The sequence below is a fragment of the Schistocerca serialis genome, chromosome 9, assembly GCF_023864345.2.
Source record: "Schistocerca serialis cubense isolate TAMUIC-IGC-003099 chromosome 9, iqSchSeri2.2, whole genome shotgun sequence".
Lineage (NCBI taxonomy): Eukaryota > Metazoa > Arthropoda > Insecta > Orthoptera > Acrididae > Schistocerca > Schistocerca serialis.
The window spans coordinates 250,098,794-250,115,191 of record NC_064646.1 but is presented as its reverse complement, the minus strand read 5'-3'; the positions used below and the strand labels follow the sequence as shown (position 1 = coordinate 250,115,191).

At 41.2% G+C, this 16,398-nt stretch overlaps 1 protein-coding gene across 1 annotated transcript in view; it reads left to right on the top strand.

The window, feature by feature from the left end:
• Positions 1–15,925: 15,925 nt before the first annotated feature.
• Positions 15,926–16,398, top strand: part of LOC126418554 (flexible cuticle protein 12-like) — a 42,714-nt gene continuing 42,241 nt past the window's right edge. Inside the window, exon 1 of the mRNA XM_050085369.1 lies at positions 15,926–16,083. Coding sequence (XP_049941326.1) covers positions 16,069–16,083 — 15 coding nt within the window. The 5' untranslated portion in view covers positions 15,926–16,068. The remainder of the gene's footprint in view (positions 16,084–16,398) is intronic.

The following is a 16,398-nucleotide window of genomic DNA, read 5'->3' as shown; positions in this document are numbered from 1 at the left end:
CGATTGTAGCAAGTCTTAACTTACCTCGACAGAGATAGAGTTTGACTGTTGCCCTGGCCAGTACGTTCTCACCCAATGAAAAAACCTGCTCATGGGTTGTCGAGAGCAGGACATGCCTCTTCTCGCCAGCCACAGCCAAAGGTGGAACCTGACATAGACTGGAGCAACACTCGAGGTATCCCGTAAATATTCTACATTCTAATCATGTAGTCTTCCTACTATATTGCACATGCAGACTAAACAAAATTTCATTATTTGTCTTCCTTTCTTGTGTTGCAATCATGCCAGTCACCCACATAAATGAAAAACACTCAAGCAATATCAGTGAGTATCTTTTCTTTTTTTTCTTATCAAAGAGTAGTTTATATAAGACAGCGAGTGGATATCCCGAAGCGACTAAAATGGAATATTACCTTCCGTTACTTACATAACCCTAAAATCAGAGCCAGAAACGTGACTATTTCAAGGAGATCTCTGTATTTTACTGGCAAGAAATCCATCAACCATTAGAAATAATAATATTTTGATGCAGGGTGTTAGACCCATATTTCTTTTTCCTTATACGTCAATAACGAATATAATCACACCCTACGTATGTAGAAATACGTTATATTATTGCAACGATTTGTAAGAAAACAGCTGTTTTCATGTACACTGGCATACTGTTGTTGAGCGCGCGCGCGCGCGCGTTTGTGTGTTTGTGTGTGTGTGTGTGTGTGTGTGTGTGTGTGTGCGCGCGCGCGTCAGTGTTGGGTTTGGGGCCGGAGAGAGCGTGAGTCTCATTCTGCATAAAAAGAGAACAAAAGCGTTTTCGACCCCCACATTTACAACAGAATAAAATGACGTTAAGGTGTAAGAAACCTTCACAATAAATGCAGTGTGTAATAGGTTTGATATTTCTCTACAAGACACAAAACGATGTAGCCCCCAAAACAAAGGTAATCGCTGTCATCATGAAACTCATTAACCATCTCTCTTCTTCTGGAAAGGCCTTGAAAATTATGCGGCATGACAGCAATTATGTAAATTTGCATCTACGCGGAACAATAAAGACTGAAGGAAAGTGAAGAGATGTGAGAGGCCAATTACAACAACGTATTGTACTTACGGATACGTTCGCCAAAGGTCCGGCAACAATGTACGATATCAGAAGTCAAGTCAAGCTTGGATATGGTCGTGAATATCACTGACTGCGGGACTATACCAGTTCTACAGTAACTGTGTAACACTAGGATCGGAAACAACAGCTAGTAACAAAAGATTTAGTTACGAGCTAACATATAATAAACTCAGTATCTACGAATAAAATTAATTTTGGGAATCTACATAGGAAAGTAGAGCACAATACAAATTAATATGAATGTCACAATCCTAGAAGTGATCAAGATATTTGAAAAATTACATTTTTAGTAGAAATTAAGCAGACTGAACTGAGAACGTAATTTTATTAGCTGAGAACGTAAATGTACGTTTCATAATTGCATCACCACATCGAAAAAGAACCTTACTCATCAAATACAGCAGAGCTAGACGGTAGGGTAAGGCGAACTTCAAGGAAACCATTACGTACCTATACACGACCTCGTAGCTGGAAAAAGATTACTTGGATTCAACTCTTCCTGTTGTGGTCGCAGTAAGGACACCCATATCTTTCTTTCTAGAAGTGTAAAAATAAGTAAAAATAATGATTCAGCTGAAACGCATTGTTTCTATTAGCTGATCAACCTTTATTTTTAAACCATTGAGGACACTTACTACCCTGTACGTCGTTTAGAGAGTTTAGTTTTGTTTTGTTTTGCAGTTCTAGTAACGCTGTTTACGGTGAAATTGTCTTCAACAGACTGAGTAACTCAAGAGTCACTTTCAATGAGGGTGGGTTTCTCATTAAATATTATACTCTTTAAGACACTTTCATTTCAATTAGTAAGTTCAGGTTTTTTGTTTGTGAGTCTAGTGGTCGATGTTTTCATGTAAATTACTTAATGTTAATGAGTACTAAATCAGCGTACAGGATGTAAACGGCTACTGTTTACAATGTGCCATTGTGGTGTAGAGGAAACCAAGACAAATAATTTTATATAGAACACTTGTGGTCCATCAGATCTACATCTACATTTGTATCTACATAGGCAAATCACATTCAAGTGCCTGGCAGAGGGTTCATCGAACCACCTTCACAATTCTGTATTATTCCGATCCCGTATTACGCGCCGAAATAACGAACACCCATAGTTTTCGTACAAGCCCTGATTTCCTTTATTTTATCGTGGTGATCGTTTCTCCCTATGTAGGTCGGTGTCAACAAATTATTTTCGCATTCAGAGGAGAAAGCTGGTCACTGGAATTTCGTAAGAAGATTCCGTCGCAACGAATAACAACTGTCTTTTAATGATGTCTAGCCCAAATCAGGTATCATTTCAGTGACACTCTCTCCCATACTCCGCGATAATACAAAACGTGCTGCCCTTCTTTGAACATTTTCGATGTACTTCATCAGTCCCATCTGGTAAGGATCCCACACGGCGCAGCAGTATTCTGAAAGAGGACGGACAAGCGTAGTGTAGGCAGTCTCCTTAGTAGATCTGTAAAATTTTTGTGTCCTGCCAATAAAACACAGTCTCTCGTTAGCCTTCCCCACAACATTTTCTATCTGTTCCTTCCACTTTAAGTTGTTCGTAATTGTAATACCTAGGTATTTAATTGAATTTACGGCCTTTAGATTAGACTGATTTATCGTATAACTGAAGTTTAACGAATTCCTTTTAACACTTGTGTGGATGACCTCATTTTTCGTTATTTAGTGTCAACTGCCGATTTTCGCACCATTCAGATATTTATCTAAATCGTTTTGAAAATTTGTTTTGATCTTATGATCACTTTATTAGTTGATATACGACAGCGTAATCTGCAAACAACCTAAGACGGCTGCTCAGATTGTCTCCCAAGTCGTTTATATAGATAAGGAACAGCAAAGGGCCTATAACATTACCTTCAGGAACGTCAGAAATCATTTCTGTTTTACTCGATGACTTTCCGTCAATTACTACGTTAATCCGAACTATCCGCCTGCTTAGCTGGGTGGTAACGTGCTCGTCTCCCATACAAGCGGAACCGGGTTCGATTCCCAGCCGGGTTGGAGATTTTTTCCGCTCGGGGACTGGGTGTTATGTTGTCATCATCATTTCATCCTCATCACCGACGTGCAAGTCGCCCAATGTAGTGTCGACTGAAATAATACTTACACTTGGCGGCTGAACTTCCCCGAATGGGACCTCCCGGCCAACGATGTCATCCGATGATTTCATTTTTTACTACGAACTGTGAGCTATCTGACAGGAAATCACAAATCCATTCACATAACTCAGACGATATTCCATAAGCACCCAATTTCACTGCAAGCCCCTTCTGTGGTTCAATGTCAAAAGCCTCCGGAAATCCAGAAATACGGAACCGATCTGAAATTCCTTGTCAATAGCACTCAGCACTTCATGCGAATAAAGGGCTAGTTGCGTTTCACAAGAACGATGTTTTCTAAACTCATGTTGACTGTGTGTCTATAGACTGTTTTCTTCGAGGTAATTCCTAATGTTCGAAAACATATATATATATATATATATATATATATATATATATATATATATACCATAATGCTACTGGATATCGACGTTAATGATATGGGCCTGTACTTTATTTGATTACTCCTACTACCTTTCTTGAATATTGGTGTGACCTGTGGAACTTTCCAGTCTTTGGGCACGGATCTTTCTCGACCGAACGGTTGTATGTTGTTGTTGTTGTGGTCTTCAGTCCTGAGACTGGTTTGATGCAGCTTTCCATGCTACTCTATCCTGTGTAAGCTTCGTCATCTCCCAGTACTTACTGCAACCTACATCCTTCTGAATCTGCTTAGTGTATTCCTCTCTTGGTCTCCCTCTACGATTTTTACCCTCCACGCTGTCCTCCAATACTAAATTGGTGATCCCCTGATGCCTCAGAACATGTCCTACCAACCGATCCCTTCTTCTGGTCAAGTTGTGCCACAAACTTCTCTTCTCCCCAATCCTATCCAACACTTCTTCATTAGTTATGTGATCTACCCATCTAATCTTCAGCATTCTTCTGTAGCACCACATTTCGAAAGCTTCTATTCTCTTCTTGTCCAAACTATTTATCGTCCATGTTTCACTTCCATACATGGCTACACTCCATACGAATACTTTCAGAAATGACTTCCTGACACTTAAATCAATACTGGATGTTAACAAATTTCTCTTCTTCAGAAACGCTTTCCTTGCCATTGCCAGCCTACATTTTATATCCTCTCTACGTCGACCATCATCAGTTATTTTGCTCCCCAAATAGCAAAACTCCTTTACTACTTTAAGTGTCTCATTTCTTAATCTAATTCCCTCAGCATCACCCGACTTAATTCGACTACATTCCATTATCCTCGTTTTGCTTTTGTTGATGTTCATCTTATATCCTCCTTTCAAGACACTGTCCATTCCATTCAACTGCTCTTCCAAGTCCTTTGCTGTCTCTGTCAGAATTACAATGTCAACGGCGAACCTCAAAGTTTTTATTTCTTCTCTATGGATTTTAATATCTACTCCGACTTTTGTTTCCTTTACTGCTTGCTCAATATACAGATTGAACAACATCGGGGAGAGGTTACAACCCTGTCTTACTCCCTTCGCAACCACTGCTTCCCTTTCACGTCCCTCGACTCTTATAACTGCCATCTGGTTTCTGTACAAATTGTAAATAGCCTTTCGCTCCCTGTATTTTACCCCTGGAACCTTTAGAATTTGAAAGAGAGTATTCCAGTCAACATTGTCAAAAGCTTTCTCTAAGTCTACAAATGCTAGAAATGTAGGTTTGCCTTTCCTTAATCTTTCTTCTAAGATAAGTCGTAAGGTCAGTATTGCCTCACGTGTTCCAGTGTTTCTACGGAATCCAAACTGATCTTCCCCGAGGTTGGCTTCTACTAGTTTTTCCATTCGTATGTAAAGAATTCGTGTTAGTATTTTGCAGCTGTGACTTATTAAACTGATAGTTCGGTAATTTTCACATCTGTCAACACCTGCTTTCTTTGGGATTGGAATTATTATATTCTTCTTGAAGTCTGAGGGTATTTCGCCTGTTTCATACATCTTGCTCACCAGATGGTAGAGTTTTGTCAGGACTGGCTCTCCCAAGGCCGTCAGTAGTTCCATTGGAATGTTGTCTACTCTGGGGGCCTTGTTTCGACTGCCGGCCGCGGTGGTCTCGCGGTTCTAGGCGCGCAGTCCGGAACCGTGCGACTGCTATGGTCGCAGGTTCGAATCCTGCCTCGGGCATGGGTGTGTGTGATGTTCTTAGGTTAGTTAGGTTTAATTAGTTCTAAGTTCTAGGGGACTGAACCACAGCAGTTGAGTCCCATAGTGCTCAGAGCCTTGTTTCGACTCAGGTCTTTTAGTGCTCTGTCAAACTCTTCACGCAGTATCATATCTCCCATTTCATCTTCATCTACATCCTCTTCCATTTCCATAATATTGTCCTCAAGTACATCGCCCTTGTATAGACCCTCTATATACTCCTTCCACCTTTCTGTTTTCCCTTCTTTGCTTAGAACTGGGTTTGCATCTGAGCTCTTGATATTCATACAAGTCGTTCTCTTATCTCCAAATGTCTCTTTGATTTTCCTGTAGGCAGTATCTATCTTGCCCCTAGTGAGATAAGCCTCTACATCCTTACATTTGTCCTCTAGCAATCCCTGCTTAGCCATTTTGCACTTCCTGTCGATCTCATTTTTGAGACCTTTGTATTCCTTTTTGCCTGCTTCATTTAACTCATTTTTATATTTTCTCCTTTCATCAATTAAATTCAATATTTCTTCTGTTAACCAAGGATTTCTACTAGCACTCGTCTTTTTACCTACTTGATCCTCTGCTGCCTTCGCTACTTCATCCCTCAAAGCTACCCATTCTTCTTCTACTGTATTTCTTTCCCCCATTCCTGTCAATTGTTCCCTTATGCTCTCCCTGAAACTCTGTACAATCTCTGGTTCTTTCAGTTTATCCAGGTCCCATCCCCTTAAATTCCCACCTTTTTGCAGTTTCTTCAGTTTTAATCTACAGGTCATAACCAATAGATTGTGGTCAGAGTCCACATCTGCCCCTGGAAATGTCTTACAATTTAAAACCTGGTTCCTAAATCTCTGTCTTACCATTATATAATCTATCTGAAACCTTAGAGTATCTCCAGGGTTATTCCATGTATACAACCTTCTTTCGTGATTCTTAAACCATGATGATGTTGTGCTCTGTGCAAAATTCTACCAGGCGGCTTCCTCTTTCATTTCTTAGCCCCAATCCATATTCACCTACTATGTTTCCTTCTCTCCCTTTTCCTACACTCGAATGCCAGTCACGCATGACTATTAAATTTTCGTCTCTCTTCACTATCTGAATAATTTCTTTTATTTCATCATACATTTCATCAAATTCTTCGTCATCTGCAGAGCTAGTTGGCATATAAACTTGTACTACTGTAGTAGGTGTGGGCTTCGTATCTGTCTTGGCCACAATAATGTGTTCACTATGCTGTTTGTAGTAGCTTACCCGCATTCCTATTTTCCTGTTCATTATTAAACCTACTCCTGCATTACCCCAATTTGATTTTGTGTTTATAACCCTGTAGTCACCTGACCAGAAGTCTTGTTCCTCCTGCCACCCAACTTCACAAATTCCCACTATATCTAACTTCAACCTATCCATTTCCCTTTTTAAATTTTCTAACCTACCTGCCCGATTAAGGAATCTGACATTCCACGCTCCGATCCGTAGAACGCCAGTTTTCTTTCTCCTGATAACGACATCCTCTTTAGTAGTCCCCGCCCGGAGATCCGAATGGGGGACTATTTTACCTCCGGATTATTTTACCCAAGAGGACGCCATCATAATTTAACCATACAGTAAAGCTGCATGCCCTCGGGAAAAATTACGGCTGTAGTTTCCCCTTGCTTTCAGCCGTTCGCAGTACCAGCACAGCAAGGCCGTTTTGGTTAGTGTTACAAGGCCAGATGTGATTGTTAAATATGGAGCTAATGCATCAGCATACTCTGAAAGGAACCTAATTGGTATACAGTGTGGACCAGAAGACTTGTTTTTATTAAATGATTTAAGTTGCTTCACTACTCGGAGGAAATTTACTTCTACGTTACTCATGTTAGCAGCTGTTCTTGATTAGAATTCTGGAATATTTACTTCGTGTTCTTTTGTGAAGGCATTTCGGAAGGCTGTGTTTAGTATGCTTTGGTAGCACTGTCTTCGGTAGTACCTCCATTGCTGTCACGCAGAGAAGGAATTGAGCGTCTCTTCCCGTTAACATTCTTCAAATACGACCAGAATCTCTTTGGGATTTCTGCCAGGTTACGAGACAAAGTTTCGTTGTGGAAAGCGTTATAAGCATCTGGCATTGAAGTCCGCGCTAAATTTCGAGCTTCTTTAAAAGATCGCCATTTTGGGAATTTTTCGTCTGTTAAAAATTGACATGTTTGTTTCGTTGTTTCTGCAACAATGTTCTGACCCGTTTTGTGTACCAAGGAGGATCAGCTCCTTCGTTTGTTAATTTATTTGGTATAGGTCTATGAATTGCTGCCGATACTATTTCTTTGAATTCAAGCCACATTTGGTCTACACTTATGTTATTAACTTGGGATGAGTGGTGATGGTGTCTCAGGAAGGTGTCAAGTGAAATTTTATCTGCTTAATTGAATAGGCATAGTTCTAGTTTATTTTTGGGGGATTTTGGGGTTACAATACTCAATCTCATCCCTGTATCCGTTTTGATGCTCGTTATTAACTCAGGATTATTTGTTGCTATGACGACAAGTGTGTTTTCACAACAGTGTATTATTCACGTGGGCTCATAAATTATACGCTCGTGATAATTTTCTGAAAATACGTTGATCACAATTTCGGATTATGTTTTATGCATGCCTCCGGAATTAAACGTATTTTCGCCAACATATAGAGGGTAAATTAAAGTCACCGCCAAATATAATCGTGTAAGTCGGGTACGTGTTTAAAAAAGAACTTAAGTTTTCATTGAACCTTTCAACAACTGTTTCATCTGAATTGGGTCGTCGGTAAAAGAATCCAATTATTATTTTATTCCGGTTGCCATCAATGACCTCTGCCCATACTAACTCACAGGAACTATCTACTTCAATTTCGCGACAAGATAAACTACTACTAACAGTAACAAACACGCCACCGCCAACCGTTTAAATGGTTCAAATGGCTCTGAACACTATGGGACTTAACATCTTAGGTCATCAGCCACCTAGACTTAGAACTACTTAAACCTAACTAACCTAAGGACATCACACACATCCATGCCCGAGGCAAGATTCGAACCTGTGACCGTAGCAGTCGCGCGGTTCCTGACTGAAGCGCCTAGAACCGTTCGGCCAACGTGGCCGGCCCGCCAACCGTACTTAGCCTACCCTTTCGGAACACCGGTATGTTCGTCGCAAAAATTTCGGCTGATCTTGTACCCGGCTTTAGACAGCTTTCAGTGCCTATAACAATTTGAGCATCAGTGCTTTCTATTAGCGCTTGGAGCTCTGGTGCTTTCCCAGCACAGCTACGACGATTTACAACTGTTATACCGATGGTACCTGTATCTACGTTCTTCCTGTGTTCGGCTTGCACCCTTTGTGACTGAATCCCTTCGTGTGTTTTCCCGGGACCCTCTAACCTGAAGAAACCACCCAGTCCACGCCACACAGTCCCTGCTACCCGTTAGCGGCCTCCTGCGTAAAGCGGACACCTGACCCAGTCAGCGGAACCCTAAACCCAACCACCCTTTGGAACAAGCCAAGGAATCTGCTGTCTACATGGTTGCAGAACCGTCTGAGCCTCTGATTCAGCAGACCCTCCACTCGGCCCTGTGCCAGATGTACGAAGTCGGTCCTGTTGATTGTGCTGCAAATGGTCATCTTTGCTTTCACCTTGCAAGCAAGACTGGCAGCCTTTACCACTTCTGTTAGCCGCTCGAAACCAGAGAGAATGTCTTCTGATCCGAAGCGACACACATCATTGGTACCGACGTAGGCAAATGCCTGCAGTTGGCTGCGCCCTGTGCTCTTCATGGCATCCGGCAGGACCTGTTCGACATCTGGAATGACTCCACCCCGTATTCACACGGAGTGCACATGGGTTTTCTTTCCCTTCTTGGCCGTCATGTCCCCAAGAGGCCCCATAACACGCCTAACGTTGGAGCTCCCAACCATCAATAATCCCACCCTTTGTGATTGTCCAGATCTTGCAGGCTCAGAAGTTTCATCTGAAACAGGACAAGCGACAGTATCTGGCTCATCGACAGTGTCAGCCATAGACAGGACCTGGAACCTGATTGCCAGACAAACCGCCTGGAGGCCTTACGTGCGGCCGCCTGGGAAGTCATTCCTCACGTGCTACGCTGGCGACCTCCCACTCGACCATAGGTGAGGGGTGAACTTCAGTGCGAGCAGTAACTGGGCTGGCCTCCGGTGAGAACCGATGGGAGGACTCTGACGCGCTGGACGTCGGTTGGATCCCCACGGCCGGCCTACAACAGTGATGCCCATCCACTGCAGCCTCAAGCTGTGTTACCGAAGCCATCACAGCCTGAAGCTGACAGCGAAGTGTCACCAACTCGGCTCACATCCGCACACAACAAGCGCAGTCCCTGTCCATACTTCAGAGCGTGGGAAACCAAACGCCGGCCGCTGTGGCCGAGCGGTTCTAGGCGCTTAAGTCCGGAACCACGCTACTGCTACGGTCGTTGGTTCGAATCATGCATCGGGCATGGATATGTGTGATGTCCTTAGGTTAGTTAGGTTTAAGTAGTCTAGGGGACCCTAGACCCATGTGGTAGGACTACCCCCTGACCGTGTAATGCAGCACTGCGTTTAGTTCAACTCTTGAAAGTACTGCAGGCTAATTTCACTCAGAGGAATGGATCGATAGCTTAATCAGCTAAAACACTGGAGAGTGGTTTCAGTTGAATGAATGAATAAATGGGACTGATGACCTCAGATGTTAAGTCCCATAGCGCTCAGAGCCAATTGAACCATTTTTGGAAACTAAACTATGTAGATCAATGGACTATCGGCACGTGTTGTGCAACTCTACTGTAGACCCTGACGAAAACGCAGGAACTGTGTCTAATAAATTAGAATAATACGCATAGATTCCAAAACCTACCTACGAAACACTCAAGTGAAACTAAATAATTCTCCCCTGATTAGGAACTTGTAACATGTCACAAAATCGGGTTACTTTCCGACACAATCGACAGTGTGAGAACTGTGGTTATTAAATATTAAATTAACACACAGATGATATTATAAAATTCGCTCCTGGTTAGGAACTCGTAAAAGTCACAATATTGGTTATTTCCCTCTTGCTGCTTGTGTCTCCGCAGACTACTGCTGGCTGACTCATTGGAAAACTACAACAAACTGGCCTACAACAACCGTCTAAGTTATACCGCTTAGGAGATGAGCTACATTTTCAGTATACTCCCGCACTCTGCGTGAAAAGTATTGGTCCTAGGGAAAAAGTGAACAATATCCTTGTTATTGCAAATGTAATGGGGTTTAATTTTGTAGTGGGATATGTTTTTACTACAGACCGTTGTTTTCGAGTTATTCAAGAGTAATGTACAAAAGTGGTCTTCAGACGCACCCACACAACGATACTCATCCCGTCCCTTTTCCGTCACCTGTCGGGATATTTAGGATGTTGTTCACAGTACTCCCTCCTTCAACAATACAAAAAACTCTGATTACACGGATTATTTTTCAAATTCGACATTTTTTAGCCTTCATTAATTCGCCTATTATGCCTCCAGCTTAGTCGCTATTCCGTTAGCTATATTAATTTAAATATTCACATGAGGTTATGGGGATGAAAAAGACTTGTACAAATGTTCTGCATAAACTATTTACGTTTACAGTTCGGTCTCTATTTAACCCCTAGAAACACAGTAGATTCGCAATAAAATGTCAGACAAACAGAACGATTTAATTTTTATGTTTATGCTGTTAAAGTTCACTAAATTGGGAGGTAAAATTTACGCAATTTGTAAGTGGGCTTCTAAGTATACGGTGGAATAATAATCCATAAAATCTGGAACAAGAAGTGTCGATTACGGAAAATAATTAATGTAATCGCAAATTTTCATACTGTGGTAGGCGGGAGTTCCATGAACAACATACTGAAAAGGTGAGGGGAGGGGGAGGGGGGTGAGTATCGTTGCGTTTAAAAGTCACAGGCGTACATTTTTCTTTAATAAGTCGACAACAGTGAGCTCAAGCGAAAAGGTATCACAGTACAAAGTCTCACGCACCGCGCGTGCGCTGTAACTTAAGGTAGTTTCTGTAGGCCAATTTCTGATATTTTCCCGATCTGATGGACCACAAGTGTCCTATATCAAACAGTTCGCCTCGACTTTGTCTTACAATTATCGTACGTTCTAAACAGTTACCTTTTACACCCTGTATACAGCGTGAGTCAGAAATCCACCGAGAAATTTTCAAATTTGGTACTGTGGACCAAACCAAGAAAAAAAAATGTCTAGCGAGCATGGTTCTAAAATGCATATCTTAACATCTATGAAGACTCGTTCAACTTCGCCACGATGAAACACATCTCCTCTACTGAACAAGTGCTCATAACTCTTAAGGAATGTATATTACAGCCTACTAATTCTTTACAGAAACTCTCATGTATAAACAGCGGCAATCATCTGATTACAAATGAGATGTTGTGATGAATATTTGACTTTGGATATGTAAGAGAGAAAAAGCTTAGGACTTTTGAAATTATGCTTCAAGTTTGTTGTAAGTCTCTAACCGCTCTCACTATGAAACGCTGAATGAATACAGTCTGTTTAATTTACACTCCGTTTTAAGCAAAAAGTAGTTTTTCACGTATCTCAGGGTTTATGACGTCATATCCTTTCAACCGTCCGTCGAAAAGTGATATAATTTTGGAGGTACATTCAGTGGTATATGTGCCTACAGTCTACAAAATTTGCTGGGGATAGAAATAATGGTGAAGAAGTAGTAAATGAAACGTCATGCCTGATGCTGCCGTTTCACTACATGAACATCAAAAATGTAGAAAACAATACATTCTTATTTTTTTCATCAAATTGTGGTGTATATCAGCGAGAAAAGGTTTCGAAAAGGTTTGAAATGAAGTTTAAAATTTTGTTATATTGTGTTAAACTTTTAACATTAGATTATACCTCTTAATGAGTATATTACGACAACACTGAAAATTTTTAAATGCGGTCAAAGATTACGCCAAGTAGTGAAAATCAAATTTTCATTGCCCTGGAAGCAGTTAGATAGGCAACTTGCAGCTGGTACAGAGTTCCGGGTTCAGGGACACGCCTTGTAGTGTACATTTTTACAGGACATTTTCCCCTGTTTTAGACCACACAACCTCCTCCCAAAATACGGAGAGCAAAGAAATTCCAGTACAAGGGAAGAATCTCACAGTAAAAAAGATGAAAATTGCTCACAGCTCTTCAGGCACGCGTGTTAGGTCCTATGTTTACTAGATATTTTTCTTGTTTCCTTATGGGAAGTCGCTTTCCTTTTATATTGTTCCTTTTACAGTGTTCGAGAGTGTTCCAGAATATTAAGAATCTCCCGGAAGATTCGACAATATTCTAGAATGTTCCAGCATTTTTTATAATCTTTCATAAGGTTCAGTAATGTTCTAGAATCTTCTAAAATTTTTCATATCGTACGAGAACATTCTAGAATGTTTCTGGATGGTCGAAATTTGCTCTCGGGTGTTTCATTATCAGGTTGCGGGTTACATTGCAACTCCGAATGGTGTATATAGGTGACTGAGAGACTCCTGTGTCAGTATTCATTTTCAAATGAATTAGAGAGGGTAGAGGAAAAGTGAAAGTGACAGAACGTGAAATAAATTTAAACGAGAGCGAACTGTTTAAGGTGGTGAACATTGCAATTAGTCGAATTTTAATGCTTTGGGTAATACATTTAACGCAACACCGAAGCGTAAAAGAGAAGGATATTTCGCCAGTGGTGAATGTTAAGGAAGGAAACAAAAAGAACAGCGAAGAAATTCAACAGATGGACTGCGAGAGCTACGTTTAGCTACTCAGTGAAAGAGAATGAATAAATTGAGAGAAAAATTAAGAGAGGAACAATCGGGCGAAATTAGAGAAGAGTATCGAGTGAAATAGTGAACAGACATTTGAGGAAACAAGATTACGAAATGAACCAAGCAGAGTTGCAACGATTGAAGTTCTTGAAAGACAACGATTCTATACGGACGAAGGAAACACTGATGTACGAGAAGAGCAAAACAGAAGAAATAGACATTGCAGCTTGTCAAATAAAGCATTTAATTATGGTTCCAGTAAAGAGTACATCAAACACCACTACGTTGTCATTGGCCACATGGCTCGAGTGTATTAGTTTTGCTGTGTTTGCAAATCCAGTAGACACCAGGAATGTGTTTCATAAGCGGAAAAATTCTTTTAGCACCATTGTAAGTGCCTTCATCAGAATTATTTTATTACACGATTGTAGAAACCTAGGAATGAGAACATTTTCTATAAAATGTGAAAGCGTACAATGCTTGATTTCAGATACATAATTTGGGTGCTACTTTCACGAGCAGAGAAGTATATAAATTCAGTTCTGTGTTTTGAAATATCATTACCGTTACCAAACGAATCTTGTAAATTTTTGCCAGTTTACTTCACAGCCGACAAACAAACGGGATTCGAATAACTTTGCGCACGTAAAAGTGGATTGAGATGGGAAATCATGGAACAACTATAGAGGATTTTGAAGAAGTGCAATCAATAGTATCACGTTTTCAAAACAGAACTGCATCCCATGGTATGCATTGAGTATAAAATTGTGAATCGAGACGACGAAAGACCAGTTCGAGAACACATGAAAACAATTGGATATGAAAACCAAGCGAAGCAGTACAAAAAATGAATTTAAACTTTACAGTCTGTTGTGGTCATCAGTAACAGATCGTTTACTCTGATGCTGGGACAGGTGAGAATATCTGTCTATACCCCGTTTGAGAAACCCTCATAGCTTTCATCTTAACTGGAACAGGGGAACCAAGGTAAACCCCGATCGCGGTGGCCACACGAAGATTTGAGCTTCGCTCATCCATAGCTCGCCTCCCTACTGTTAAGTGCTCCACCTACCGAGTAGGTGCTTGTAGATGTAGAGGACGGGACACTGCCATGCACCGTTCTCCTGTACACTGAAGCTGTCATATTGGTGTCCTGTTGAAAGATCATGTTTAATTAGAAAAACAAACGTTAGTAATTATTGAATAATAAGTTAGAGATCGGTGGAAAAAAAAACAGCAGAGACGTATCTGTTGACTACCGCACCGGTGGAAGAATGTGGTCCTTACAATGCGGATACCATGTTTTTTTTTTACAAATAATTTCCTACGTCAGTGAGGAGATGCACCACTGTGCGGAACTTGGTATATTCCAGCTGTGATACATTACATTTTCAGCACATGCACTCTGTCTGCTCATCAGGCAGGAAGTCTCAGATTGCCTATGGACCTGACCTTTATCTTTGACGAACAATGTTTATATTTTACGAAGTGTAATAAAATTGTTGAACGTGCTAGACAATTAATGTGCTCTTTAGGTATTGAACTCGTAACTGAAAAGAGTGAGACGCTAATCTCTGTGTACGCTTTGAGCTTTCCCTAGTTTTCTCAAACTACTCCAAGGAAATGATTTGATGTTTCTTAAGATGAGATCACAGTTGAGGTCTTTCCTCTGTTGTTGCACACTGTGAAATAGTCGTCTACCCTGATGGTAGATAATAAAATTTCATTTTATCTCCTGTTAAGTGCTATTAAACATTACTCTCGCACTCAAGACGAACGGTTTATGACGTTTTGGCCTTGCAGATTTCAGTGCTCACTTACAAAATCCAACGAGATGAAACAGTGACAAGAGGATTTACAGTTTGGAATGCTTAGAAGAGGATTCACATTCTCGGTATTTGCAAACCTGAAGTAAACTTTAGATTGGTCTGGGAACTTGAAACTTGAAAAGATATGTCTCAATGCAGATTATTTATGCTTAGTCTGTATATGTTGGAACGTGTCTCAGAGACCCCAATGGACGACATCGCAGGACACTTTCTGGAGGAAGTGGTACACTCGGAGCCAGTGACCTACTCGTGGTATAGCCGTACTATCGACGGAAAGGGAAAGCAACACTTTACATGAGGGTGTTTAGCATACAAGGCAGCAAAGATGATACGACAACTGACGCACTATTCAAAACCACCGCTACCAATCACACAATGGGTATAGGTACCATTGGTCACTGAATGCCAGGTAGATATCTTCTGCAGACTGAACTACGCTGGAAACTAGTTAATATTTTGTAATATAATAACTTTTTGCTAGTCAAGTGGAACTTTAAGAGATTACTTACGCGTTTCTTTTACAGTATGTGTGTCCTTGCATCTAACGCATGGATTAGTGCAAAGCAAGTGCGTGCGTGCGTGCGTGTGTGTGTGTGTGTGTGTGTGTGTGTGTGTGTGTGTGTACCTAGTGATTGTGTGCTTTCCTACTCAATTAATTTGTAATAACTTCAGTAAACACACATTTTGAATTCTATAACTGTAGTAATCGATACAACCGCGATGTTAAACGACATAACACGAAATAATATACATTTTTGTTTTAGACTTAAAGTGTCCATACGTAACTTGCTTATGGATAGTTTGGTTCGGAAGTGTCACTGTTTTCAAAGTGCAGCTCTTGAGAAAACGCATTCCTTGATCAGGACGCACAAAATGCATCTCTGGCACTGACTGGACTATAGCCGCAGCGACGCAGCAAATACCACGGCGTATACGGATGAGCCGTCAAATCAGCGGGGAGTGGGGTTCCGCCTGCAGGGCCGCCAGCACAATATAACTTGGCGAGCTCCGCAGCAGACACCACTTGCCTGGACGCCTCCACACGCTCGACAGCCGCGGAGATGGGCCCAAGCACGGTAAGTCCGGCTGTTAATTCATCTTCTGTCAAGCTTGTGAATTTCCCATCTACATGATTCTCTCTCTTTCTTTGCACTCTCTCCCTCCTCTCTCTCCCTCATCTCTCTCTCTCTATCTCTCTCTCTCTCTCTCTCTCTCTCTCTCTCTCACTTTTTCACACGCACACACACACACACACACACACACACACACACACACACACTCTCTTAAGGTCGCACAAGGTCAAGACCACTCGTACCGAGTGAAGAATAAAATGCTGTTGCGTGACATCAGCTCGTGACCTCGAGTGAAGAATAAAAATTTTGTAACGTGAC